At 44.7% G+C, this 27,178-nt stretch overlaps 2 protein-coding genes across 2 annotated transcripts in view; one reads left to right on the plus strand and one right to left on the minus strand.

The window, feature by feature from the left end:
• Positions 1–27,178, minus strand: part of LOC132086897 (PH and SEC7 domain-containing protein 3-like) — a 45,939-nt gene that overhangs the window by 16,343 nt on the left and 2,418 nt on the right. The window contains exons 2-5 of the mRNA XM_059492849.1: positions 15,695–16,763; positions 13,850–14,230; positions 652–858; positions 465–545 (exon numbers count right to left, since the gene is read on the minus strand). Coding sequence (XP_059348832.1) covers positions 465–545; positions 652–858; positions 13,850–14,230; positions 15,695–16,763 — 1,738 coding nt within the window. The remainder of the gene's footprint in view (positions 1–464; positions 546–651; positions 859–13,849; positions 14,231–15,694; positions 16,764–27,178) is intronic.
• Positions 19,945–27,178, plus strand: part of NIPSNAP3A (nipsnap homolog 3A) — a 52,614-nt gene continuing 45,380 nt past the window's right edge. The window contains exon 1 of the mRNA XM_059492851.1: positions 19,945–20,064. Within this exon, the coding sequence (XP_059348834.1) occupies positions 19,945–20,064 (120 nt within the window). The remainder of the gene's footprint in view (positions 20,065–27,178) is intronic.

Consider the following 27,178-nt stretch of genomic DNA (forward strand, 5'->3'; position numbering starts at 1 on the left):
CTGCACATTCTTGGATTCCTCAGGGAGACACAGAGAGGGGAGCTGCCAAACCACACCAAACCCTGCTCTTAGTGCACTGCAACAAAGCGGGGTAAGCTTCAAAGGCATCAGCCAGAGAGTCTGTGCAGATCAGCTGCAAGCAACACTGTAATTTCTCACTAGCATCTGGCAGACTACAAGTCCCCTGTTTTGCCAGTGACTGGAAACTTTTCTCCAGCATCTCAAGGACCATCCCTAGACAGGTTCACCCAAATATTTCCCCCTCCATGTGGCCACCACTCCAGTAGCAATAGAGTAGGGTAGCACACAAAGCCAAACAGAAGAGAGAGCTCTGCCCCCAAAATACATCACAGTCCTCTCTTCATCTTCTTACATACAAAAAGGACAATCATGTAAATCAGGACAACACTGCAAACAGCACTGTTACTAAAATAAGAATATGAAGTCCATAAATGGAATTGTACCTGAGTGAACAGTCCAGCGTCATGCCTGTGAAGTCAAAAAATTTAAGATATTCTTCGGCCACAAGCTTGCTGAATTCATTGCTAAAGAAAAGCGAAGAAATACGTAAAGGTTATCATACAAGAGTGAACCCCTCCAGAACCACATCAATAAGAATGTGGCCAAGCATGTACTCATATCAGCACATACTTTTTACCCAAATGTTTTGCCACATCAGAGCGTTTGAATCTGTCCAGATGGTAGAGGCGCTTAGCCAGGCGCCTGGCTGCTTCCAAATTGCTGCGGCTGCCATTGCTGAGGTCGTGGACAAGGGCTCCAGGGGCATCTTTCTCCTGAAGTTCACTGCTCCCCATCGCTGCACTGGAGTCTAACACCACATTCTGTAGGTCAAGATTGCTGTGAGATTAAAAGAATATGGAAAGAAGAAAAATAAGATAACATTAGAGTTTCCTTTTAGAACAGCAGGCAATTAATTGTACAGAGGCAAGATGACACAATGTAACAAAATCCACTTAATTGATGAAGCAGTGACGAACAGGGACATTTACTTAGCAGTCAGCAAAAGTTAAGGGTTTTTAACAAACAGCCAAACAGCCCAAACAACATAGACTTTCCTTCTGACTGTGCTAAGTATCCTCAACTTGGGCTCACTTCAGAGATAGCTCTTTGCTATTATCAGCCTACAACTGCAACTGCACCAATGCTAGTTGCATTGGTATTTTTTAACACAATTCCCTGCTTGGCTTGAAGAGGCCTCTTTAAAAGCAGGAAATTAACCATTTTCCAGGAGAAATGTAGTGATTGAGCTAGGATGATCAGTTACTCCAAGCTGAGTTAGAACAAGTCCCTTCCTCATTCTTCCCCAGTTGTCCTGGAAACAACCCAATTCCTTAAATCTAAAATAATACCACCAGAACTCTCAGCGGCTTCTGTGTCACCCATGAGCAGCGGACATCCCATGGGAAGGCACTGCTAGAAAAAGCAGAACGCAGAGCAAGGAAACCAGTTTGGATTATGAGACACAAACCACCCATGCCATCCTGGTGAACTCCTTGCTTCCCTCCTGCTCCCTCATGGTGGCAATTATTTCCCTCACCAGCTGCTCAAAGTCAAAATGTTTACCACGGCAATCCCAGGGCACTTCAGATAAATCATGCACTTACAGATTCCTCCCACCTCTAGTACAACAGGAGAGCTCTGGCTGAGCTGTGTGCCTGCTTTGCTTCTCCCACGAAAGAGGCAAGAGCCCGCCGCACCAAAAAGCACACCCCCACATACACACCCCTGCACAAAGGCAGACTATGAACTTCAGAAGAGCTTTTCTCTGATACTGGTATGAAAATTTTTGCAAAATCTCAGCTCTGTGTATGTGTGTGTGTGTGTGCACATGCATTTGACAGCATTTCTATTTTTATTCCTAGATTTTTATAGTATATAGAAATTCTTTTCACTAAAATGCCATTTACACAGAGATAATGAATGATCAGCAAGGGTCATGCACAGGACAGATACAACTGGAATGAGTTAAAGATGACTTTGTACACACAGCACTTTAAACAACATACCACAGCCTCACATACCAGTGTAATTTTCAGACTTGACAAGGCATGGTTAAAACAACTGATCTCTGTGTTCCAGTAACAATTGTCTAGCCACTTACTCAAATGTCTGCTAGCCACTCATTAATTCCTCAAAGACGAGATTTCATATAAGGTGAGTTAAAAAGAAAAAAATTAGGTATTCTGCATGCCACAAATCGTCACCTACTTCCTCATCTCACTTCTCATGCATGGTTTAAGAGAAGGACATGTACAGAACAGAGATTTGCCCATTTTACCTCTGTTTCCATCCTTTCAGTACTTCTACAACATCAGAAATATCACATATTCACCCTGTGGATACAACTTCTTTATCAAGTATCTGGGGAAAACAGAAATCTAACCAGTTCCTGCAAGAACTGGGGATTTGCAATTATTTCAGTGTAAATAAAATGGTGCTATAACAAAAGGGAGTCAGTCTCAATGCTTAGTAGGAAATAAATACTGCGAATACAATTCCAACAACACTGGCCATCAGTTATCCTAGGAAAGAAAAAAAGCCCCTCCTGATATCATTGTTGTTGAAAATGCCTCCTCGGCCCTATCCAAAGACACTAGCAAATGTCTGAAATTCTCTGAATTTGGCCTATACCAAACTTGTGAACAAAGCAAATGACAGAGTACCCTGACACAAGCCCAGAGCAACACTTTGTCCATTCAAATCAGGCATGACTCATTCCAACCTCCCATCTCTAACAATTGTCAAGAGCAAGGCATACCCAGGTGAGGTAACAAATCTGCAGAGTCTTTAATGTAAAAACGCTGCTTCAAAAGCCATGCCAATTCACAGAGCCTCACCTCACTATATATCACAGTCCTCTTTCACCACTGCTCTTTATTAAAGGTAGTATTTATAGCACTGAAAGATGGCCAAAGCTGACAAGAAACATCTGTACCCTGCTAGCAACTAGGGCACTACGAGATTCAACATTACCACAAACCACCAAAAGTTTAGAAAGAAAGGAAGCGCCAGCATCTGCCACTTAGTGAAATTAACAGTACAGCAGCTCCCAACTTCTGCTTTGCCTCTCGGAATCATGGCTGGGATGTGAAGGAGGAACACCCAGCAAGAGGGAGGGTGTGCTCTTTCCCGTTCGCCAAAACTAGTCAACGGGGCTGCATAAGAAAAACTATTTTCCAACTTCTCCATTCTAAAGCTCCACACTGACTGAAGGTGCCCATACACGCATTGAAGAATAAGGGATACTTCCTTCTGCAATTCTAGTAGTTAATTCTGACAGTTGATTAACTTAGTACAAGGTAAATACTTTTTGTAGTGCAAGAAGTTAAGTACTAAGCAAGTACTTTTTGTACTCACAAAGTACAAGTACAAAAAGGCTGTCAAATACAGGCTGTCTGTAACATAAGCCTTTTGTTCACGGGAAATGACAGATTCTTAGCAGTAAAGTGAGACTTCAGTTCTCAAGTGGCTTTAGGTAGTTTCAAGACTCAGCGCTCATGTCACTGAGGACTTAGGAAATGCAGATGACCTGTGCATGACTACTGTGCAAGATGCCTTCAGAGCAGGACATTTTAGCAGGGTACAAGTGGTATATACTCAGGAAAAGGCTGACGTCTCTTCTTACTTTCAGCGGTTTCCAGGTCCATCATTTTCCCTTCGTACCTCAGTTTACTAATCTGCTGAACACAATAATGCTTGCCTCCCTCTGTAAAGTGCTTATAACGAATTCTAATCAAGAGCTAAGAGCAACGAAGGCTGAAAATAGGTCTCTCTTCTGCAGTCTACAGTTTCTATACATAAGAATCCACAGCAGCATTACCATCGAAACAGTGCCAAGAAACAGCTTTGTGATGCAAAGCAAGACTGGACATGGATTTCTCATGCAGCTTTATTCTTTATCACATAAAAACAAGAAACCTCTACTGAAAAACACAGGCTGAAAAATGCAATAGATTGTATTCCCCCTAATCCTAGATTCAAGGCTAAAAGGGATTGTAATGATGTTGTTGGTAATTGCCTGTCCAGCAATAGCTGCTGATTTTTATCTAGAGACACTTACATTAATCTCTGCTATCAGAAAACACAGAAAACAGAAGCTACAAAAGAACTCCAGACCTCTCCAGTATCACAGCACATGAGCTTTGGCCAGTAACCAGGTTTATAGACCGTGGTATTTCTGTCCCCAGCAATGCACTCCTAATGCATCCTTTCTCCTTCTGTCAAAGCATCCCCACACCCACACGGAATGCACAGAGGCTGTGACCACCATATCCAGCAGAAATTACAGGAATTCGATAAGCAGCTGTAGTAAGTGCAATACTTTCTAACAGCTCTCCAACCTCACAGTTAAAACATGTAAGCTGTAGACTCTAAGCTCTGCCAGGCCTTCCAGCTTTCCTGTAATACACCGTAATTGCTAGGTATTTTATACTGTTTTCTTCACTTATTCCATTATACACCAGTTCTACAGTGATTTAGCTCCCAATGCCAAACTATCTCAATCCTGCCATACTCAGAACTCAGCACACTTGATCTGTTGGTGAATATTCTAGATTCACTTACTGCCCACCTCTCCCATTCCAGGTCCCACCCAAACTGAAACTATACACAGTAATGTTTGAGTGAAGAATGGCTGCAACGTCCAGAAAAAACACAGCAAGACCAGTAACACAATGATAATGATACAGGCACCTCATATCTCAGTGGTCCACCCTCCCAGACAACTGACAACTGAGGAAACCTCAGTCTGAGTGTGAGTTTATGACACCTTAAACCTTGGTATGCTCTTCATTTTGTAGCAAATCCATGGAGAAACAAATCTTTGCTTCATCCCAAAGAAAAAACACCTATTAGCATTTTCCTTTACGGAGTAAAGGCACTGAGCAATTGGCCCAGCTGCTAACAAAGAAGTGATGTTCAGAGTTGACGCTGAGTGGCAGGGTGTGACAATTCAGCCTAAGTGCTGTCCCCATTACAGCCACTCCAGTGATCCCAGCTTGCCACTGCCTTTCACTTTTACCAGACTGATGCACACCATATGCTCTGTGGCACATGGACTCCCCTGGATGCATACGTTTCTTCCTCAAGGAACACTAATTCATCTGGAATACATGTCTGGAGGGAGTGCACTGGTTGCACCAATTGCAGGGGAGCTTGCATTAAGACAGGGCTGGAGCCTTCACAGACTTTTTGGAAACAGAGCAGGAGGGAACAGGAGGAAAACCAACTCTTTCTCTCAAATAAATGTGCATACCTTTAACATCAGCTTTACTCCAAGGCAAGCTGTGTCAGGGATTTGCCAGCAAAACACATCAGAGCAAAATGCAGCAATGATTAAAAATAAGGAAGGGTGGAGAGACATTCTAGCATATTAAAGCTAGGGCCACAACCAATGTTATTTTCAGGGGGTACAGTGTCCACTGGGGAGCCACACTGAAGCTGATAATCACCCACTGCAGGACAGTGTTTGCCCTCTTGTTTTAAATATTTTCACTCCAAGCCTTCTCCTCCCGGTTCTGAAACAGGACAGCATTCCATCCATAACCATCAACTCTGTCCATGAAAAGCATGCTCTAATACTAGTTCAACAGCCTCTCAGAAGGGACAAATCAGAAACAGTCAGGTGCCTTCCCCCACTCCTCTGCTCCACCCTCTATGTCCTGCCCTGTGGAAACAAACCACTGGTCTGCAACCCTTCGGAGAGATGTGCCTGTTCAGTGAATGATATCCTTTCACATTTCAGAGCAGACCAGATATAACCAGTGGCACAGTCTGCACTTGTTTAAAAGGACCTGAAAAGCTGTGCTTGAACAGCCCAGCTCTGAAAGGAGCAGCCCCACTGAAGAAAGTGAAGAAATCCCGGTAGCAGTGGGATGTGATGACTCAGTTCCTGCTACAAATGACCCGACCACACAAACAGGTTGGGAACTGCTGTGCTGCAGTTTTGCTGCAGCTCCAAACCAGCTTCTTCAGGGCCAAGAGAGAGTGAGCACAAAAGCACTTCAAGCAATGATTTACCTTGCCAGTTACCTTCAGCTCCAGGGCTCGTCCAAGACAGGTCATAGGAAGGAGAGAAAAATAATAAAAAAATAAAAATAATGGCCTTTCCTAGCAGATGACTCAGTGTGCTATTTTACTCCAAATGGTTTAATCAGCTTTGAAGTCCTACGTATGGATTCTCTTCAAAGACATGCTTTGATGTAGATCCCCTTTGAGGACTGACACAGCTGCACTTTGCTGCAACACAATTCAGTGGGTGTCTCACAAGCACAGCATCAGCCAGGACATACAAAGCAAGGACGATGTCCATAAGCCAGAGTAACCACCAAGCATCTACTAAAAAGTACCTCAACCTTGTCACATCACAGGGAGAGGAGCAAAGTTAAAAGTAACAATCCCTATAATCCCCTATTGGTTATCGATAAAATACATATGCAAAGTCAATTTCACAGGCTGAAATGCATGCTGCTTCTCAAAAATAACCTCTTCTTTCCTGTAATAATTTGTCTGTTTCTTTCATTAAAATAATTCGTACTGATTGTAAAAAAGGGAGCTAGTGGCTAAAGCATTCAGAAAACACCATTTCTGTAGGCTTGTGTACAGCAAATGCAATTGTCATTACAAGATCACAGCATTAGAACAAGAAGTCCACCACATGCAGGGACAGGATTGCAGCCCTTCCAAGAGACAGCACGTACTTTATTACACAGACATGCTGGCCCACTGCCACCTGAAGTACAAATGTCTTGCTAAAAATACTTCAGGTTTGATTCCATTTTCACCTTAGGCTTCATACATCTCTATGGCAAGGGTCAGTGCTTGCAAAGGGACACTCGCCACATTAATGTCACCATGTCTAGAAAGTGAAAAAGTGGTCCTCATCACAGGGGGTATCCAAAGGCTCCTCCCTGCAATGGATATTTCTGACATGCATAGACACATAGACTGGTCTCTTGAAAGCATTAGGATTGTCCCATACACAGAATCTGATCCACCTGCCCCAACAAAAATAAAAAACAGACCCAACAAATGCACTGCATACCTATGACCTTGCTGAGAAAACACTCAGCCCCTACACGTTTCAGGAACCCTCAGGCTCTCCCGTCAGAGCCCACCCACTCCAGGTATCAAGAGCCACCATCCCTGTGTTCAGCACCCACATGACCCTCCTTCCCTATAATGCTCCTGCTGGGTCCTCCAGGATAGGACCAAAACTGGGAAGACATCAGAGGACTCTCCCCCCCACCCCCATGCTTGGGCTTGGTTTAACTGTTGGGAGACTGGCTCAGGAAAAGTGCATTAACCAGGGAGCTGGTCCAGCTGGGCCTCCCTGGCAGGGAGCAAAACAGACGCATAAAAATACATGTGTTTACACCTTTCAGTTCAGACTTCCCTGCAAATGTGCAGATGAAGCACTTGAGCACTGGCACTAGTATCAGACAGGAGCTTTGTACTGAAACCATGCAGCAAAATGAAACACCTGTCCTCAAAAAGAACAGTGAATAAAGAAAAAGACAACAAAGAAAAAAACAACCAATAACCAACCCACAGCTCACCCAGCTGTGTTAGCAGGGAGTCTGTATGCTCTGTGTGCCCTGTTCTTCTCCACCGCTGCTCCAGCATCACATCCAAAGACATGCATGCCTCTCTACGCCGTCCTACCAGCTGCCAGCCTCCGTCTCTCCCTATCCCAGCACACACACACAGAAAGAAGAGACTTAACTGGCAATAATGTGGAGAGGGTCTTGACTACCAGCCAGTTGTGGCTAATAGATGAGATGGCAAGGCTGCACTTCGGGACCGGATCAGAGCTGGCAGAGACACCTCGGTTTTGGTGAACCAAGCCTTCCTGACCTAAATGGCTTTGACTTTAATGGAGATGTGCCAACAGATGCCAGCTTAAAGGCTGAGCTGCTGACAGCTCTATACTGAGGCGCTTTGTATAGCAAACTGATCAGCTGCTCCTCTTTGTTTTTTTTCTTTTTCTCTTCTGTCTCTGTCAGCTCCTGGATTTTTGTTGTGTTTGTTTTATTTTCAGAGGAGGCTGGGAACTGAAGAGGCGAAAAGTCAGCAGCCCTTTTTTTCCGTGAAACAACAGTTTATTTAGGAACTAGAAGCAGCTTTACAAACACTAAACTGCTGCTCCAAGGACCTCATTAGCCAGAGTAAAGGCAAACTCTGTAAAGTGTATCTCCAGAGCCTTGATAAAGTGATGACACTTTCCTGGAGGGAAGATCAAGGTGAACAGTGTAGCACAACATTTTAGAAGTTACTAGGCTGTGAAATAACAAGGCAAATCCTCAGCTGTAAAAATGCCAGTGGTGTCAGAAATTTACCCTATGAACTGTGCCACTTCATCTTTACCTGGATTCAACGTACACCTGTGCCAGCATACTGTGGTTAGCAGTGGCCCAACAACTGACAGGGGCATTAGCCCATGTGGCTAATGTAGAGCCCAGCAAATGAACTCCAATGCTTGCTTGCTTGCTCACCAGCTGGAGATGCATTTGATGCATTTGCTTTTCTAGGACAATAACCAACACCATCCCTCTGAATAACTTTCCTTATGTTGGGCATATGATTGGCAGCAAATATGAAGTACCATATTCTCACTGACCTATGTCTCCTAGATTCCAGAGTCTGCCATGAACTGAGGCATGTCTGAAGGTGAAAAAACATCCACTCGGAAAAACAGGGATCTCAGCAGATTTCACACTAAATGAAAAAATTCAACTGGGTCTCAAAGTGAATCCTCAAAGTGAAAAAAATTCTACGACACCTCCATCAGAAAGACTAATAAAATGTATGTATAAAGGTTACATATTAATTCCCAAGTACTGAGTCTTGTGACCACATTGAAAAATCAAATACAAGCTACTTTGAACAAAAATACCAGTGTACAATCTGAAAACGAAAATTTTAACTGGCGTGCAGGTATTCATAAACTGGGAAGAGACTTAGAGAATTGACTCGGAGAGAGGAATCAAAACTGAATTTATTTGTCAACAAAGTTTATTGTCTTAAAGAAGGAATAAGCAGAGAGCCAAGTAAGAAACTGCTGGAAATTACCTATACACAGAAGAAAAATATCCACCATGGGAACTACTACAAGAGGCCCCAACAATTGAAAGTAACCTGGTACCCATGGGAATTTCAGGCTACATTCTTGTGAATTTATTTTGTGAATTGCCATTGCTTTAGAGAGTTTGTTTTCTTCCCCTCTTGAATACATATGCAACTAAATTTGTGTTTGCATCTCTAGGAAAAAAAAAATAACAGGACTTGCAGAATTTGCTGAGCATCAGCAGTTCTTTGAAGATGATGGCAGGTGGCAAATATTTAGCATTTTTGAGGATTAGGAGTTGCAATACAGATTTTTTATTTTCTCTCTGGATTTACAAAAAATCTTGGGCAATGTCCTGCCAACAGAAACAATACTTCCCAAGACAACAGGAAAAGGCACTTATGGCAGGAAAAAAAATGCCCTAAGTTTTTTGTTGTTGTTTTGTGAGCTTTTAAAAATTTATTCTGCCTCTAGCCTACAAAGGGAGAGGGAATGGAAAACTGCTGTTAAGTGTGCAGTATAAGAAAACACTAAAAAGAAGTCTAGTCCATAAAGTCTGGAAGTATAGAGACCATCATAGAGATAATTTTACACTTCGCATTTAGTCACACAGATGCTTTGTCTCTGATATACATAGAAAAAATAACTCCTTTTCCCCTCAGGTATATCCTACTGCTTTGGAAAGTAAGATATACTTATTTTACCCACTCTTTATCCAAGTCACCTCACTCTGACTTGGATCACCCATTTCAATCAATTTGCAAATGATTACACCTAGTCCAGGCAACGCAAACTCAGGCTCAGTGACTTAGTAGCAGCTTGCAAACAGTTTTCCTTACTGCCTCTGAAAAGACTTAACTCCCAGATAGGAAGGCTGAGCCTTGATGGCCTTAACAAAGCCCACTGGCATGGGAAGGGAGGAGTACAGCACCTGGAGCATGGGTGTGGCAGTGACGACTGCATGCCTCTGTAAGGATAACAGAGAGACAAGGGCACCAAACACGCTCCAAATGCAACGTCCTTTTTGAGATTACAAAGCTTCACTACACTGGCAGACTGCGGCTCAGCCTATTTCATGAGGATCCCATGGTGCTCACACACACAGCAAGGCTGTCGCTCAGCTCTGAAACCTCACACACTACCCCTCCTCCGTGTGTTCTCCGAACCCCCTCCTGTGGAAATTCAAGGCTACTTCAGGCTGCAGAAATTTTTTTTCCCCCTCAGAGGGCTAATCACTACAAAATGACAGAATATGCTGAGTTGCAAGGGACACAAAAGGATCATCGACTCCAGCTGTTAAGTGAACAGCCCACATAGAGATCAAACCCGCAACTTTGGCATTATTAGCACCACGTTCTAACCAACTGAACTTATCTCAGAGAACTGAAAGAGAATAAACTCCACCCCAAAGACACAAAGAGTCCCAAAAGAAGGCAAGCTGCACACCCTTCTCCCTCAACCATCGCTCCTCCGCTGGCCAGGCACAAAGGACATCTAAGCTACGCCAGGAAAGGGCTACTTGCAAAAGTAAGCCTGCCCGCTCTGCAGGAAGACCCAGGGGCTGCTGACATCCCCCTACCCTAAGGAAAGTATGGCAGGTGGCTGTCAAAGCAGGCAGGTCCATCATACAGCTCTTGCCAAGACTTACTGTTTTTAACCACGGCCAGCAGCTGACAGGGAGGACAACAGGAATGAAATCTTCAGACACCTAGGAGCTCATAGGATCTTGTAGCCTGCAAGCCTCTAATAATTTTTTTTCCTCTTTTTTTTTCAGTCTGAAGGCATGTGACCGGCCCTCACATACCAGAGTTGACCCCTCCCAAAGCCAGCAATTTCCTAAGAGCAGAGAAGGATGTTACCCTCCCGCTTATTCATTACAAGGCCAGGTCATTCTTTATCCTTACGCATCAAAAGCTCAATCTCTGTGTGAGGTATACTCTGGATCCCTCCGGACAGGTGCCGAAGGGGCTATGGTGCTCAGCTACTTAACAGGGGGGCATGACCACGGGAGCCCCGGCTCCTCTCCTCCCAACTGGCACACGGCTTTCAGTTTCCAGGTGAAAAACTACCAGCTCTTTGCTCTCAAGTCGGCCATCCCCTTGTGCTCTGGGCCAGGAAGAACTGCTCGTGTTTCACACTGCTCCCCCAGTTAACCAGTGCTGGTACTTGGAAGCATGCTCCCTCCCAGCCACTTTTTATATTGCCGAAATACCACGGCACAAGGCACGGCTAAGATTTTGGTTTCGGTTTTTTGCTCCCTCGGGTTGGCAGTACCGTTTCCTGAAAAGGCGAGGGGGTCTCATGCTCCTTGCTGTCCCGCACTGCCACACTACCCTACTCCCAAATCCCCAGCACCCGAAATGCCCCCGCTTCCCTTTTCACTTGCCAGTATCCATACGCCGAGGCCCCACAGCAACCTCCCCCCCCCCCCCCACCTCTGGGAGGGGCTTCTCCCGCCGCTCTCCTCCAGGAGGGGGGCGGCGGGAGCGGGGAGCCCCGGCCGGGCAAAGCGCCGGGAGAGCCCCGGCGGCACCGCGCGGGGCCGGGCACCGCGGGCCGAGGGCTTGCCTCCCCCCGCCCTCCTCCTCAGGCAGGGCTGGACCACTGCGGAGGGTGCCCCCGCTCCTCTGCAGCGCCAGGCAGGCACTACGCGTGAGGAACTGCAGCCCCAAGCACAACCTACGGCACTGTAGGAAACGAGAGCTTCAGCAGCAGGCACAGGCAGACTTAGGTAAACCTAAATCTCGGATTGCTTCAGGCAACACAACCGCGCGTTCAAACTCGCTGAGCCGCCAGGGCTTAGGAGAGGAGGCTATTTCTGGTTCACCTGAGCATCACCATGACACACCGCCTTGACCCCTCTGCGATAAACCTCCCGCTGCCCCCAGCACGCAAACACTGCTTCTCACCCATGAGCTCTTAACACCGTGATTCCCCACTGGCTACAACAAAGTAGTACTCACGACCTGTCAGTCGCCTGTCAGTCACCACACGACATACACGCCTGGTGCAATACAACATGATACTGGAATACCAAAGGAGAAAGGGTGGTGTTAGCTGTGAGATTATTGTTGGGAGGATTACTCTGTTGGGCATACTTGTGGCTAGCTATCTTGCCGTGGTGGCATTCTCTACTGGCATCTACCTTAGGTGAGCCCTTGAGACTGATTCCTAAACAAACTAGGAACACTCTTTTTTTTTCCTTCTCTGTTTTTTTTTTTTTTTTTTTTTTTTTTTTTGTTGTTGTTTTGTTTTAATTGAGGAAAAAAGTATTTTAAACATCTATTGCTAGTTTATCAGTATGGCTGCAAATCTAAACTAAAATTAATTCCAAGTGAAATCCACACTAGGCAGGCACCTGATGTGACTCATCTAAGCACACCTTGTCTTTGCCATAATTTCTGTCCTGATGAGCCAATGTAGGCCTTACTTGACAGTATCTTTTAAATATTAGATTCTGCAACTACAGGGTAACAGAATCAGGATCTGAATGTGTGCTTGTTCTCCCCTGTCCAGTTTTGTCAGCCTTTGGTTTTGCTGTAAGTAAGGAGCTGCAAGTCTCAGGACTGACCTCAATTTCTGGTTCCATACAGGTTATTGCAGATTAGCAGTCACTTATTGCCTATTGGCAGGCACTATGCATGCACAAGATTTAAATACCTGTCTTACTGTCTGATTGAGGGAAAAATATTTTAAACTCGTAACATCCTTCTGCCTGCTGTTTTAAGAGCAAACTGTACCTTAACCCATAAAGCTAGCAAAACTACTTCTGCTCAAAAGACTTCTTTCATTTTAGCACAAAAGAAATAAAACAGATAAAAGATCTCCCACCTTTACTCCCAGGAAAGCTCTAACTAGACTAGTCGAATCTAAGGGAATAGTCCTAGGACTCTTAGATAACATCCTGTCTCTGGAGGATGAAGACCAGAGGCATCTTTGTCACTCACAAGATCCTTCACCACTTTGCAGGTGTGTTCATCCTCACCACTCTTAATTCAACCTCCCACTTTGTCTGTGTCTGCCTTTCACTGTCCCCACTCTCTTTGACAGCACACTATAAGAGAAGTTTGCACATAGAGTGATTTTCTACAAGTGTACAGTGTTTTCTGACCACTCAGCCTAGTTTTTACTTCTCACATGACTCTTTCTTTTAATAGGCTTTCTCACCTCTCCTTTTACCTAAACAAAAATTATTAACGTTTTTGCAATGCTCACTCCTCTTTCAGAAAGTGCAGAGACAAAAGAAGCAGCTAACCTGTGAAGGTGGGAGCAAAATCTCATCCCAGAAGTAATAATGTTCTAAACTCCCACTGGCCTCAAGAGAGGAAACACTGTGACAAAAGACACATCTTTAACATCCAGATCACAAACTGCATTTGGACAACTCATTTGTGCACACAAATTGTTACCGCTCCTGAAGTTGCTGCCAATAAATTCAGGTAGGAACTGTAGCTGAACAAGGTTAATTTGTAATGATAACTAACTCCTCCAGAAACAGGTCCCAGAGATGTGATAATACCAGACAGACTTTTATCAACACATCAGCATTGCCTAATAAACCTTCATAATGTATATTTGTCACTCTTCTTATGAATGGCAGCTTTGGATGGCTCATTTCTCTCCTGCAGTCACCCTGGAAATTACTCTCTGTAGAAAAGTAGAAGTGTTAAAAGAGGCAAAATACACTCTGTGACAGTACACTGAAGCAAAGAGAGGCTGGGGAAAAATCAGCAGGCACACAGAAAGCTCACCCACTACTTTTACCTTTCCAGATGAGGGACTTCTGTGACATCTCCTTTGAAGAGTGTTTCGCCTACATCCCTTAAGCCATTGGCGATGCCTTCACCACATCCCTTCACCTCCCTGTTAGGGACATCTGTCTGCCCCACGGCTGATGTCCTATCTAAGAACTGTCCACCCTCCTTCATGCGCTGCTGGATCATGGGAGTGAGTGGCATCTCAAAGCTGAAGTAGCTATCGGGCTCCGAGTACAATGTCTCCAGAGATTCTGCACTGTAGTACAAAGATGCATTGTCTAGGATGTTTTCAAACTGTGAGCTGTACAGATCAGTGGAGACGTCAGAGTGCCTCTGCCCAAGGAAATCTTCATATCCTCCTGTGGTGGCTTCCCGCTCCTCCACCATCCTGAAAATTAACCAGAAACAGCTCATTTCAGTTTGGGGGCAAGGTTTAGACTTTGGGCAACTGTTCTCACTTTCCGCCTTTCTGAGCAGAAAGGTCAATGCAGCTTTATGCAAGAGAGGGCACTGCAGGTAAAATGCTGGTTTCTCCTTGCACTACCTCTCTTTATGACTGGCATCATCTCCCTCTCCAGGGACACAGAACGAAACAATTTTCTGGGTAAAAGAAGAGGGCTGGGAGACATCCAAGTATTGTCTAACAGATCAGCTGCCTACGTGCAAAAGAGAAAAGCACACACAATGCGTAAGATCTAAGCTAGCACCACTGCCAAGCCAGAGGCTGCACATGTTGGAGATGTGTATCCCGATGGAGTCTCTGCCCCTGAAGGATAATTTGCTATCCCTGCAGTCCTAGGACTGGGGTCTTCAGCAAAAAGCTGAAGGAAATCACTCCAAAATGCAAAGGGAAGCACGTGCAATTAAAAATATGGAGTCTGGGGAACTAGATTTGAAGGGAGAAGACTCAGCCTGCTTTCTGATGCAAGGAAAGGTATACCATCCCCCTGAACAATTTTTTCTCCGATGCACCAAATACTGTGGGGCTCCTCAACGTGCCAGAGGTTAGAGTAGCCAGCCCAAGTAATCCCCTGCACTGGCAAAACTCCACAGATACAGAGGTACAGAGGCAGGAAAGCCTCCCTTGTAGAGATGTTGTCTCATCAGCACACAACTCTCCAGGTGAAAGTGGGCATGGTTTGCTCAGAGCGCACCAGTGGAACCCTTTGTTTTGTCAGAGATGTGCATCAGGAAAGAAAAACAAGCAAATAAGGATGCAAAGCAGCCTGCCATTCTTGCAATATGTACTGCTAAAATGATATAAACACAGATAGATAGATAGATAGATAGATAGATAGATAGATAGATAGATAGATAGATAGATGCTATCTGTCTCTCAGACAGATAATATAGAAAGCACATATTGTAACATTTATCCTCTTATTCTCTACATGTCCCTGGATAAAATGTCTTTATTATCCAGCCATTCAGAGGTTGTCACACTGTTTTTGCACAAACTCTGAATGAAACAAGAAAATCTGTTCAAGTACGTGTGGCCAGGCTTGCATGCCAACCGTATTTAATTACATGGCATGTCCAGATCTCAATTACACCTGCTACAGATGCTTCATCACACAGACATCACTGCGCAAACAGAAAGACTTCTTATCTTTACATTCCAAAACCTGAGATGGACTGCAAACTTCAGTAAGATGGTATGAAGTGGCTTCAGTACCAACTTCAGGCACTAGCCAACCACCAACCATGTAAACCAGTATGGTAAACACCACACCACAGACAGCAGGCAAATATTTGCTGCTTCTTATTAGCTCCTAAGCAAGTAGGCACAAGCCACATACCTAGACAAGAGAACCCCTGCCTGACCCCTGCTCCCCTCTTAGCACCAGCTCACCTGCCCTGGCCTCTTGCAAGCATAGCCATCTCCTCCTCATCACAGTTCTTCCTCTCCTTCACAGAAACTTCATCCTTCCTGCCTTCTTCGAGCAGTGGTAGAGGAGTGGCTCCAGAAGCAGCAGGTTCCAGCCTCGTGTCTTCACAGACTTCACTCCATGCACTGTCTGGCAAGGAAAGCAAGGCTGGGGAGATCACTGGTGACACAGGGTGGCTGGATGTTTTGGACAATGCCTTCCTCTCCACAGACACAGAGTCCAGCAGTGAGTGCTTCTTTCTTCTCTGCTCCTCAGCTTTTTGCAGCTGTAAGATCTCCACACCTTGAAATTCTACATGTTTACCCACAGCTGCCTCTTTAGCAAGCCTTCTCTCGGTACCTGTTTGCATTTTGCCTTGACTGTACTCTGAAAACTCCTCAAAACGTGTCCCCCTCTCCAGTCTGCTGACTGCTTCCAGGTTTGTCACAGATGGCTTGTGACAGCTTGGTTCCTGAGCTCTGTGGACCTCCTCTGCTTTATTACTTATGGCTTGTGAAGGTTCAGACTGCTTTTCTCCAGCCCGTACTGAAGCCAGATCTTTCTTTATGATCAAATACTTTTTTTCCTCAGCTGTTCCTTCAGATGGAAGAAGCATGTCTGAGAGTTTTTCTTGGCCTGCTGGAACTGGCTCTCTGGCTGCCGGCACATTTTGGCTGCCAATAACACTCTTTTTTTCCATTTGTGTCTCTGAATCGAGAGAAGTATTTGCTCTTTCTTGCACCTTTGTTGCTTCTAGCTGTCGAGAGATTTTCATGATCTCTGGCAGATTACCCGTGGGTTGCAAACCTTTTTCTGGGGTGTGAAGCTGCACTGCCCCTGCATCAGGCCTCAAATTACCAGCAGGAGCTGCACACTGGGGAATAGGCCTGACACGTTGGGGACTGTCCCGTCTTTCTGGACTGCGTGTCACAGGCTCAGCCTGGCACGTCGATGCAGCCGATGGTCCTTGTCTGCTCGACTCTGCAGTGCCATACTCTGGAAATTCATTGATGATGGTATGAGGAGGCAAACTGCTGCTCCCACGGCCACTACCTGCAAAGTAAAAGGAGAGAGACCCTGGATTTATCTACCACATGCACAAAGCAAAGAGTCTGATCTCTCTCCCCGGCCTGCTCCTAACAGAGCAACAACGCTCTCCCCTGCAGGGTAAATACTTCAGTTTAATTCACTTCTGCTCTCACACTGCAGTTATCCAAAGCTGGTCCTTTTACACAGGAGTTTTTGGGCGGCCCTACTTTGGGAGTCTGCACTACAGAGGAAGGAATGCCAGAAATGTCTGCTACACTTCACAAAAGGTCCCAATGGCACGTGAACAGTCTGAGGCCTCAGGCCAGGCCACAGGCCAGGCCACAGGCCCAAGAAAGCAGAGATTCAGATGTCTGACATTCATCCACAGTATGCACCACCCATGATGGTTTTACTTAAAAAAGACACTACACATGATGGCTTGATGCTTTCAGGTAATTTGCACTTGTAAAGGTGAAATACTGGGAAGATAATCAGCCACACCTCTTATGTTCTACAGACTTAGCAAAACTAATTTACTACATTACAAAATAATTAATGAGCAATTAAACTTTCTGCCAGCACTACCCTCTTCCTTTAACAACTCAGGTAGCTGAAGGTCATGTTGCAGTGATGGATACCCAGCAATGCACATTTCCTACTGCAACAAGTACACTGCTGCAGAAAAACCTTGCTACCCCTCCCTTCCTTGTGCTTTTACAACTGATGTAAACAAAGAAGAAGCAAAAATGGGTGGTCCCATTTTCCAAGCGCCAAGCACTCAGTAGCTCCCATTGTTTCGAGGTAACAGAGAACCATCTGTCCAAAGGGACCTCAGGGATCACATAATGACAGATAATTGCCCACCTTATATCACAGCTCAAGGCGCAACTGAGCTCTTGGGGGAAAAAACCCCAAAACAACAATTAAAAAGCCAACCATCAACAGCTGCATTTGTCCCACTCCTGCAGGGAAAAAAAAAAACAAAAACAAAAACAAAACAGAAACAAAAACAGAAACAAAACAAAACAAAACAAAACAAAAACACAAAAAAAAACCCCATCAACAACAACAACGAAAAAAACCAAACTGGCCTGGAGTATAAAAGTGTTTTAAATCAAACTGAAGGGTGGCCAGACCCAAACATCTACTTTGAAAAGCATCAGAGGTGACAGCTCTGAAACCAGACACCACCTTGAATTTAAATGGTTTGGTCCCAAGGTGCACCTCTAGGTGCTGCACTACAAACTAATCCCCATCTCTGCTCCAAGTAGGCCAGCCAAGGTCTGTTTCTGAGGCAGAAGCCATGTAGCTGTGGTTAATGACAGGCTGAGTTCAAAGTGAAAGAGAGGATAGTCTAACACAAGTTCAGAACCGCATTAATATGGCTATCTATGTGCCAGTGGCTTGTTAAGGTAAGCAGAAGCTCACACCTGCCAATATATCCCAGTATATCTAGCCACAGGGAAAATACCACACACTGGGCGTGGTGCACGATCAAACTGACAGCCTTGGACTCTGCCAAGCCTCAGAATCTTCCCCAGTGGGCTCTCCAAATGTCTCCATGCCATTTACTTAATTACTATATGATAAAAATTCAGCTTCATCCAGACGATTTGGTTGCTGTCCAGGACAGTGACTGGATAAAGCAGGGACCTTTTCTTTGCTGCAAGGTCCCAGGGAGCCATAAGGAGCAAGGATGCCCTGTCCACAATTGCATCACCAGCCCATGTTCATGGCAAGGTTTCCAAAACACAGGTGTAGGAGCACCCACGGTGCTTTTCCTTAGTGTCTGAACCAGCAGACAGTCTCCTTTGCACACAACTCAACCACACAGTGCTTGTGTGCATCTCAAGCCATACTTTCCATGGCACAAGCACTAGGCTGACACTGTGGGGCACTTTCACCAGGACAGACTCACATATGACAGTGATGTGCTGTGGTTACAATGTCCTTACACCTGCAACAGAAAAACTCCAGGCAAGCAACCCCAAGCGGCTTTCTCACCCCACAATCCCTCTGTAATGCAGAAGATTTAGTGCTTGCTGCTCTCTCAGCACCGTCTAGAGGAGGGATTTCTTAGGAGAGGACTAATAGGGAGCGTGTCATTATAGATGCTAACATAAACCCTTCTTGGTGGACATATCCACCCACAAGCAATGCTTAGTGTGTGCCCTCAGCATTGTGGGACAGCACTTGGCCAGGCCACTGCCCAGGCCACACACTCTGACTGTACTGCATGAAGAAAGGGAATACATAGCGCTCTAAGAGCTGGGACCCCCCAGGCCTCACTCCAATCCACACATCCCGCCTTGTTGGAAAGAAGCCTGGAGCGTCAGCCCTGGCCTCCTGTGGGGCTGGGATGTAGCCAATGTGGTCCGGAGGCCAAGCCCTAACAAGGCTCCATACACAGATCCTGCCAAGGGGCCAGGCTCGTCTCTGCTAATTGCTATCTTAGCTTCTGAACCAACACGAGGGAAACAGAGGGGGCCTTATTTCTTGTGGTGAATGCTAAATGCTCTGCTGCACGTCCCCATCTGCCACCAACAGCCACTGCCGACGGTGGAAAGAAATCTTGAGCAAGTTTCTGATTTACTTCTCCTCCTGAACTTCACAGTCTGGCAAGCCCATCAGACTCCAGAAGAGGTACACATACAGAGCACATACCTGTACACGCAGGCACAGAGAGGTGTCCAAAGGGAGAGAGAGTACTCCCCTCTGCCACACCTGCAGGCTGTGCTCCATCTGAGCAAGAGAGTAATGCTATCACAGTAGAAATGTAATGCCTTTTCTGAAATGACATGTCAGCAGCTGTCCTCTGGACAGACTGCTGCTGCTGCTGTCACTGCTGTATGCAAGTACAAGTCAGTGAGATTCTTGCCTTTCATGCAGGAATATTGCCTAATTCTCTGTATGATTGAAAAAACTTCCTGTATGACATCAAAGCAGGGTTCTGTCACCATTATGTTAGGTACCACCATGCACATGACTGCCAAGGTCTCTATTTCATGAAGTAAACCATGACCAATCCACCACTCTCTCCCAAAACTGCAAAACCTTCCCCTTTCCTCAGAGAGCTATTTCAGTTACAAGAGCTTAGGGGAGCTTGAGCTCTTTAAGGGAAACTCCTCCCTTATTCCCATCCACCACCACAGCATCATGTCTTGCTGCAGCTACTGGCATATCCTGTCTAACCCCATCCCCCAATATGACTGCATTACAAACAAGGATAGAAAGAAAACAACAAAATTTAAGGACTGCACTGAAGATGCGCAGGGAAAAAAAATACCCATCATCAAACAAACAAAGAAAGGACACACACTTTAAGGTAACACAAATTTCTACTTTGCATTGAAGGTGGCTTCTTTCAACAAATGAAAAAAAAGAAAAAAAAAAGGAAAAAAAAGAAAAAAAGAAATAAATGGACAGGGGAAAAGCTAATATAGAAAGGGGGTGAGTGACTAGAAAACTGAGACCGGGCAAATATAACCTAATAGCATTTGGCAGCCTTTCTGATGAGTAGACGTTGAAAGAATTAATGACTTAAATCAGGCATAGATATGATATTTCATAGGTAAATAACCATTCCATGTCAAGCAAACTTGTCTACAGCATAATAAAAGGAAATTCTAGGAAGCAAAACACAAGTTAAAAGCATAGACAGACATTTTGTTTACAGGTACATTTTAAAAAAGAATGGTGTGAGTGTCTCTCTCTATACAGTATATATATATATTATATAGCTCGAGAAATTAGATATATTTGCTTGAACAGTCTCCTTACTCACAGAGGTTACTGTAGCTCCAGCAGTTACCCATTGGTCAAAGAAATAAAATGCAAAGATCATCAGTTTATCTATAGCGATACCAGCTAATTCAATTGCTGCTGTTCTAGTCAACTGGAATCAAAATAGTTTCAAATTTCCTGGCAGCTGCTGCCCTGCACTGCACACAATGATGTAAATGGATGCTTTCTGAGTATTATGAAACTGATGGGGGAACTGCAGTCTCATTCAGTCTATCGCAGGAGCTAAGGAGTCCACCTTGGCAGCTTGCAGGGGGAAAAAAAATCTTCCTCCAGCAAGGCTGCCTGACGGCATGCCAGGGATACGTCTGTGCTTAGCTGCCGTTTTTGTAACTGCGTCCATAAGGGGAGAATCGGGCAGAATGGCGATGCTGAGAGTCATGTGCTGGTTTCGGAATGCAGGATGCTTTATGGCATTTCAGCATTAGTGAGCTGGAAGCATTCACTAAGCAGCCCAGTCATCCTGCATTTTATGTCTCTGCAGCTCCTTGCGCAGATCACAAGTAGCACGTGGGTGAGCTTGCATGCAGCATCATATCAGTTACGCTTTCCTGGTATTCCTGCCACCATTTGTAAAAGGCAAATTAGGGAAGTAAAAAACAATGTATGCATTAAGATGAGACAAATCTCTAGGTCACAGAGCTTAATGAACAAATCACAGGATTTATGGTATTGTATCACTACTGCAGCCTGCCAGAGAGGAGGGTTACACACATCTCCTTGTCCTGCACTGCATCGTGTTACATCTTCTACAGTCACTAAAACTATTCCAATTGATAAAGCAGCCTTCTCCTGCTGAGATGGAGCAGCCATCCCCTATAAAAGGGGAGGGATGCTGCATAGCTTCTGGCAGCCTCATGCAGCAACCCTTTTTCCAAATGATGTCATTCTCCATGCTGCAATAGGTTCTGCCTGGCCAGAGTAGCCAAAGCCAGGGGATTAACATAATGCAAACACAGGGCTTTTGTAACTGGACTGCAAACATCCACACTGGACTGGGCACAGGATTTTCTGCAGCTTGCAGACACTCCAGGCTTTTGGGCAGTTTGCTTACTCCAAAAAGGAGAAGCAGAGCCAGGTCTTCATCCCGTCGAAAGTTACAGCAGCATTATGTAAAAACAACAAGTTGGTGGAAATGGGGAAGCTGAGTAAAAGTGAGAGGCAGAGGGAAGAGATTGGGGAGAGTTGCCTAGAAATAAATCCTGGTGAAATGCCTCTATGCCTCAGCAAACATGCAGGGAATGTAAAGGGGAATAGAGGTATGACAGAGCTCTTGCAGGAAAATTGACCATCTTGGCTGAGATCCCTCACCCCAAAAAGAGACAACCAGAGGGACTCCTTGCTGTGGTCACTGGGAAGTTTGGCACAGAGCCCAAGAGCACGCACAGGCTGTGTGTTCTTTGCAGTCCGTGCTTGAACAGCCACACAGTGTGTGAAAGCCAGTGGCTCAGGGTTACCCAGAAATTAAACTAATTTGTTCACGGAAAAAATAATCCCCTGCATGCATAGAGGGGCAGTATGTTCCTCAAGAAAGCGTACACCCACAGCTTCCTGCATACTGGAAGAGATTCACAAAAAGATACTGCCCACCACTGTTCTTGTGTAGTTCCCTAAATTCTGGGGGTTTTGGGCTACCAGAGACAGTACTAGATGAAACTTCAGTCTGACGTAGGACAACCATGCCATGCTAGGTAAATCTGTGATGAATCTCTGCTAGCTAGTGCTGGAGTCTGGTAGGATATGATGATGCTAAGTTGTCAATGGTTTGGAAAAGAGTGAGAAAAGCCACTAGGATAAGAACATAGATCCTGTGCATTTAGAAAGCAATGACCATTTAGAAAGCATGCAACATACATGGGACACTTTGTGCCTCTTTGAGAGTTTGTGTGTATTTTTTTTCCAACTGCACAAGGCCTACCTAGCCCTATTCCTGATGGAAAGCTTTATGAAAGCAATACTGTGACTTGGCCGCATATTTTTTCCCAGATTTTAACTAATTCCCAGTGGTAAATAGGGTTTAGGACCCCTTGAATAAAACCAACTGCACTGAATTAACTGTCCTCCAAAGAGCCCTGTACCTTTCCCCTGGTTGCAAGAAGGATGGCACCTTGCTGCAGTCACTCACAGGCCTACAGTGAGCTCAAAACAGGACAAAGTCCAAAACTAACATGCAGCACGTGCTGAGAGGATTTAGTGTGAGGGATTATCCACTACAAATTGCTGTATGGGCCACAGATGGTCAGTGAGATAGCTCAGTCCCAAGAGTCATTACCCTGGAAAGCAAAATGGTAGAGTGGAACAGCTGCTAGCATGAGTAGGAACAGGAGGGAAAATACAAAGGGAATATCTGGACTCCTTATCCTGACATAAAAGTGCAAGTGGGTCTTAGAATATTTAATGCCCTTTTCTTCTTTGAAGTTCCACACTCTGGAATTATATGGCTGTGAGAATCTCAAATTTTCATTTCATTTTATTATGTCTGGAGAAGTCTGAAACCCAATATGCAAACAACAGATCCAAAAAGAATCTGAATTTTCTATTTTTCTGCTGCTGTGATTTAGAAAGGAAGTAGCTAACAGATTTTCTAAGTGTAGATATACACAGTAATTAGCAAGAATTACTTTAAAAGCTCTCTAAGAGCCTTCACCTGAAGAAAAAACTTCTGAAGCAGTGACAACTCACAGCTGTTTTGACACTTTCAGCATCTACAATGACTTTACAGCCTCTCTAAATTCACTTATAATTAATGTTATATATTTTAAATACTGTATTTTTCAATAATCCTCTCAAAATCCTTGGAAAGTTGCTTTGAGTGAGCAAAAATGGCTTTAAAAATCCATCACTTGTAAGCACAGATCTCAGAAACATGGGATTTCTGTAGATCCAGAAACCAGGCACACCTGCAGAAAAGGTGTCCTTTACTACTTTTCAGAGTTTGGGACCAATTAACCAATCTGAGAGTAGTCTTGCTAGACAGTTCTTAAAGCACCCTAGGAGATGGATCTCAAGTTATGTGCCCAGCTAAAACAAAAAAAAGGGCATAGAGGGATGTGTGTATCTCCCAGGCTCCAAGTGTTTTTTGCTAAAGGTGCTGTTGGACATTGCATAGTAAATTTTCAGCAGGCTCTCACAGAGAATGAGACTCCCTTCCCCTAGATGCTGGGCAGAGTTAAATACACAACACAGGGATCTACGGCAGAAGGTACCTGTTAAAGCAGTGAACTGTGAACAGGAAAAATACAGGCTGTACTCTGTGTTACACTCTTTCAGTCCAATACCAGGCCAGAGCTGCACCTACCCATATAATTTTATTTAAATGTCTTCTCTGTGTGCATATCAACAGCAAGTTAACATGCATAATTTCCTTCAGAAAGCTTCAGAAATGAAGCAAGGCTACAGCACATTAGAGGGTTTGTGTGGGTGTGCTGCAGATCTCACCAGATGATGGGGCTGAGGCCAAAGAGAGGAGGCAATGGTGGTGACAGGAAAAAATGCATCTGTGTCCCACTGTACCTGCCTATAACAAGCTAAATCAGCTGGCTGAGCCTCTCCTGTTATGCCCACTGATCTGGATGCCCCATTTTCTGTCTGCCTGATGGAAGGGCATGACCTGCCTGTCTCCAGGAAGGTGTTGCTGAGTCCTGCCAGCTTCAGCTGAATTCAGCCTGTGCCAGGTGTACTCAGAGCATCTGATGGGGCCAGATGCTGACAGATTGCCAGCGCCACCAGATCCACAAATATTTGTGTGCTCCCATCAGCATGGCTCCCAGCTTCAGCCAAAAGAACACAGACAGGGAGACATCTACTGCCTTAACTCTGGCATTTCCTAACTTCTGAGTGCTTAATTCTGCACCTTTAAAAAACAATAAACAAACAGTACATGTTTTAATAATTATTTGTACTAAACTCTTGGCATTCAAACAACTCTGTTGTTTAGAAAGTTGAGGATGTGGTAATCTCCTCCCTACAGCTGTAGGTTATGATAACTTGATCTATCCAGCTTTCAAGTGCAGGTCACAAGACATTCAATTTCCTCCTGTGGAGCAAGGGACTTAGGATAATGCCTTGTGCTCCCTTTAGTTTTCCTGCCCCTTGGACTGGAAACCCATGCATCCATCACACCACACCTGACAGCTCCAGAGCATGCCTCAGTTTCTCCCAGTCCCAGGAGGCGGGACTAAGAAATTCAGGGGAGATAGCAAGACAGTTCCACCACTCCACCTCTGCAGCCAGGATGCAGAGCACAATGGAACCTGTCCTTCTGCACCAGCATTTATTTTTCCATGTGCTCTTCAGAGCATCCAAAATGACCCGCTTTACTCCATGCTGGAATGAAAGAGGAGCACTCAGCGTGGCCAGTGAACATGCTGGTGCCAAAGAGGTAATTACTTCCTATAGTGCACAAACTCCAGTGGAAAAGTACCTTTCAATACAGTACCTCTGGAAACTTAAATTTAAAAAGTTAACCTTCTTTTTGCATCATTGCCAATCAGCAATGCCAAACATTGGGGATATTTATGAGGAAACTACTGATTACACACCACGGTTTTAAAACTCCTGCAGGATTTCTGTATGTCAGAAAATGCAGTGGGACACTAGAAACAACAACAACAACAAGCTGATAAAGTCAAATATGCACAACAGGATTATGGACTTTTAATTATGTGAGAGAGGGGTACCACAGCTCTGAGCTTTCTGTATTCCAGCCTTGTGTGTGCTCCTGGTGAACACTGCAGGACATCTGATGCGCCAATCCTTCACCATAATTAAGCAAAATTAATGTGAAAATCAGGCAGTCCTCCAACCCTCAGAAAATGCAGTTTTGCACTTCTTAAGCAAAACATAGCTGCAGAGGAAGATACCAGACCAGGGAGCCTAGACTTTCAGGATTGCCTGGAGATGGAAAGAGCACAAGATGAAAATATAGCAAAGGGGTGGTGCCTCAAAATGGAAAACAACAGGGTTGGAGCACTGGGCAAGACTACAGTCAGCAGTCTGGGCTATCATGAGAACAATGTAATAATGAGTGCCTGTGGTCTAAGGGCAGTTCCTGCAGGGAGGATCAGGAAGGTGCCATTTCCATGCAATGTGAGGGGGATGCAGCAGAGCTGGACATGTGTGCCTTGAAGTAACAGCAAACAAGTGAGACAGAATGTATGTCAGTGATGCTCACTTTATACAAAGATACTGGGATCACTTTCTTAAAGATGTTTAAATCAGAAACGTAAGAACCCTGAAAAGGCTTTACTTTTACAAAATAGCAGTCATTGTGTCCTTCCTGTGCTCTTGAAAAACAGTTCTAGACATTCTAAAGCAAAAGCAATAATTTCTTCGATTGCAGTTCAGGAACAGGTATGTTGCATGGGTCAAAGTATGTGTTTGATTTTCTTTCATGTGTCAGATCTGGCATTGTTTGACCCCTTGCAATGGTGATTCAGCACACATTGCCAGAAGAAAATAAGCCCTTTTTTTAGAATTGTTCTTTTGGCATTATTTTTGGGGGGTCTATTACAGTTTTTGCTGGCTTGAGCTTGCTAAGTACACAGATGAGCACAAGAACTAGCATGAGACAATTGGTGGCAGTGTGTGTCTGGGACCATCTCTTGGCAGAAGCAAGATGTTAAATGAGCTCAGTTGCCTCATGACACCTCACTGAACACAAAACAGCAAGTGACAGGCTTTCCAAAAAGCTATTTGTTTCACCAGGAATTCAAAACCAAGCTTCTTCCAGCAGCTGTTGGGAAAGACCAGATTTGCATAGCAACACAGGCAGTATTTGTACAGAGCCTTTTTGTGAAGGATGAGATTAAACCTCTGGTACACAGGAGGGATGAAAGCTTTCTCCTTTCAGAAGCATCAGAGAAAAGACTGTTTATTAATCTTAAGAAGCTATTTTCTTCCTAACAACAGTCTTGGATTTATTTTCTCATATAACAGGAATTATGGGGTATTTGGCCCTCATGTTTATTTAAAGAATTATTTTGTAGTATCCCCCATTTTTTTCCCTGAAGGAAGCACTTTTAAGACTAAAAAAAAAAAGTCATGTGGCCATAACTTTTTTTTTTCTTTTTAGTATTTAAATGTATTAACAGCAAAGTCATAAAAATCAGACCTGTAGCACAGCCAAGCCTGAAGAAAGTCTGCTCAATAGAGATCACTGTTTCCACGGCAGTTTCCAGAGAAGGAATGTATGTTTCCACATACAACAAGCGCCCTTTTATGTCAGTGAGTCTGAGAAGACGTCTTGTCCAACCCAGCTAAATTGAGTTTCTAAAAAACATTTTCTTTTGCTGGAAAGCAGAAGGCTGGGGTTTCGCCAAGGAAGGTGGCCAGGCTGTGCAGGGCCACGTGGACAAGTGTGGTGCATCCTCCCTGCTCTCCCAGCGGGAGGGGTCTGCAGGGAAATGCGTGGTCTTGAACCCTTCCACAACAGGAGGGTCCTGGGGGGCTTGGACCTGCTTCTGCTCCAAGTAATGCATGCAGGGCAGGAGGATGGGCAATGGACAAGAGAGGAGAGGGCCCAGACAACAGGCATCATGCATTAAAGTCAAGAGAACATTAGGGCATCAGTGATCACAAATATCCCAGATAAAATCAGACTGAAGACAGCAAAGGAAAATGTTTTATATGTGACAGCT

The sequence above is a fragment of the Ammospiza nelsoni genome, chromosome Z, assembly GCF_027579445.1.
Source record: "Ammospiza nelsoni isolate bAmmNel1 chromosome Z, bAmmNel1.pri, whole genome shotgun sequence".
Taxonomy (NCBI): domain Eukaryota; kingdom Metazoa; phylum Chordata; class Aves; order Passeriformes; family Passerellidae; genus Ammospiza; species Ammospiza nelsoni.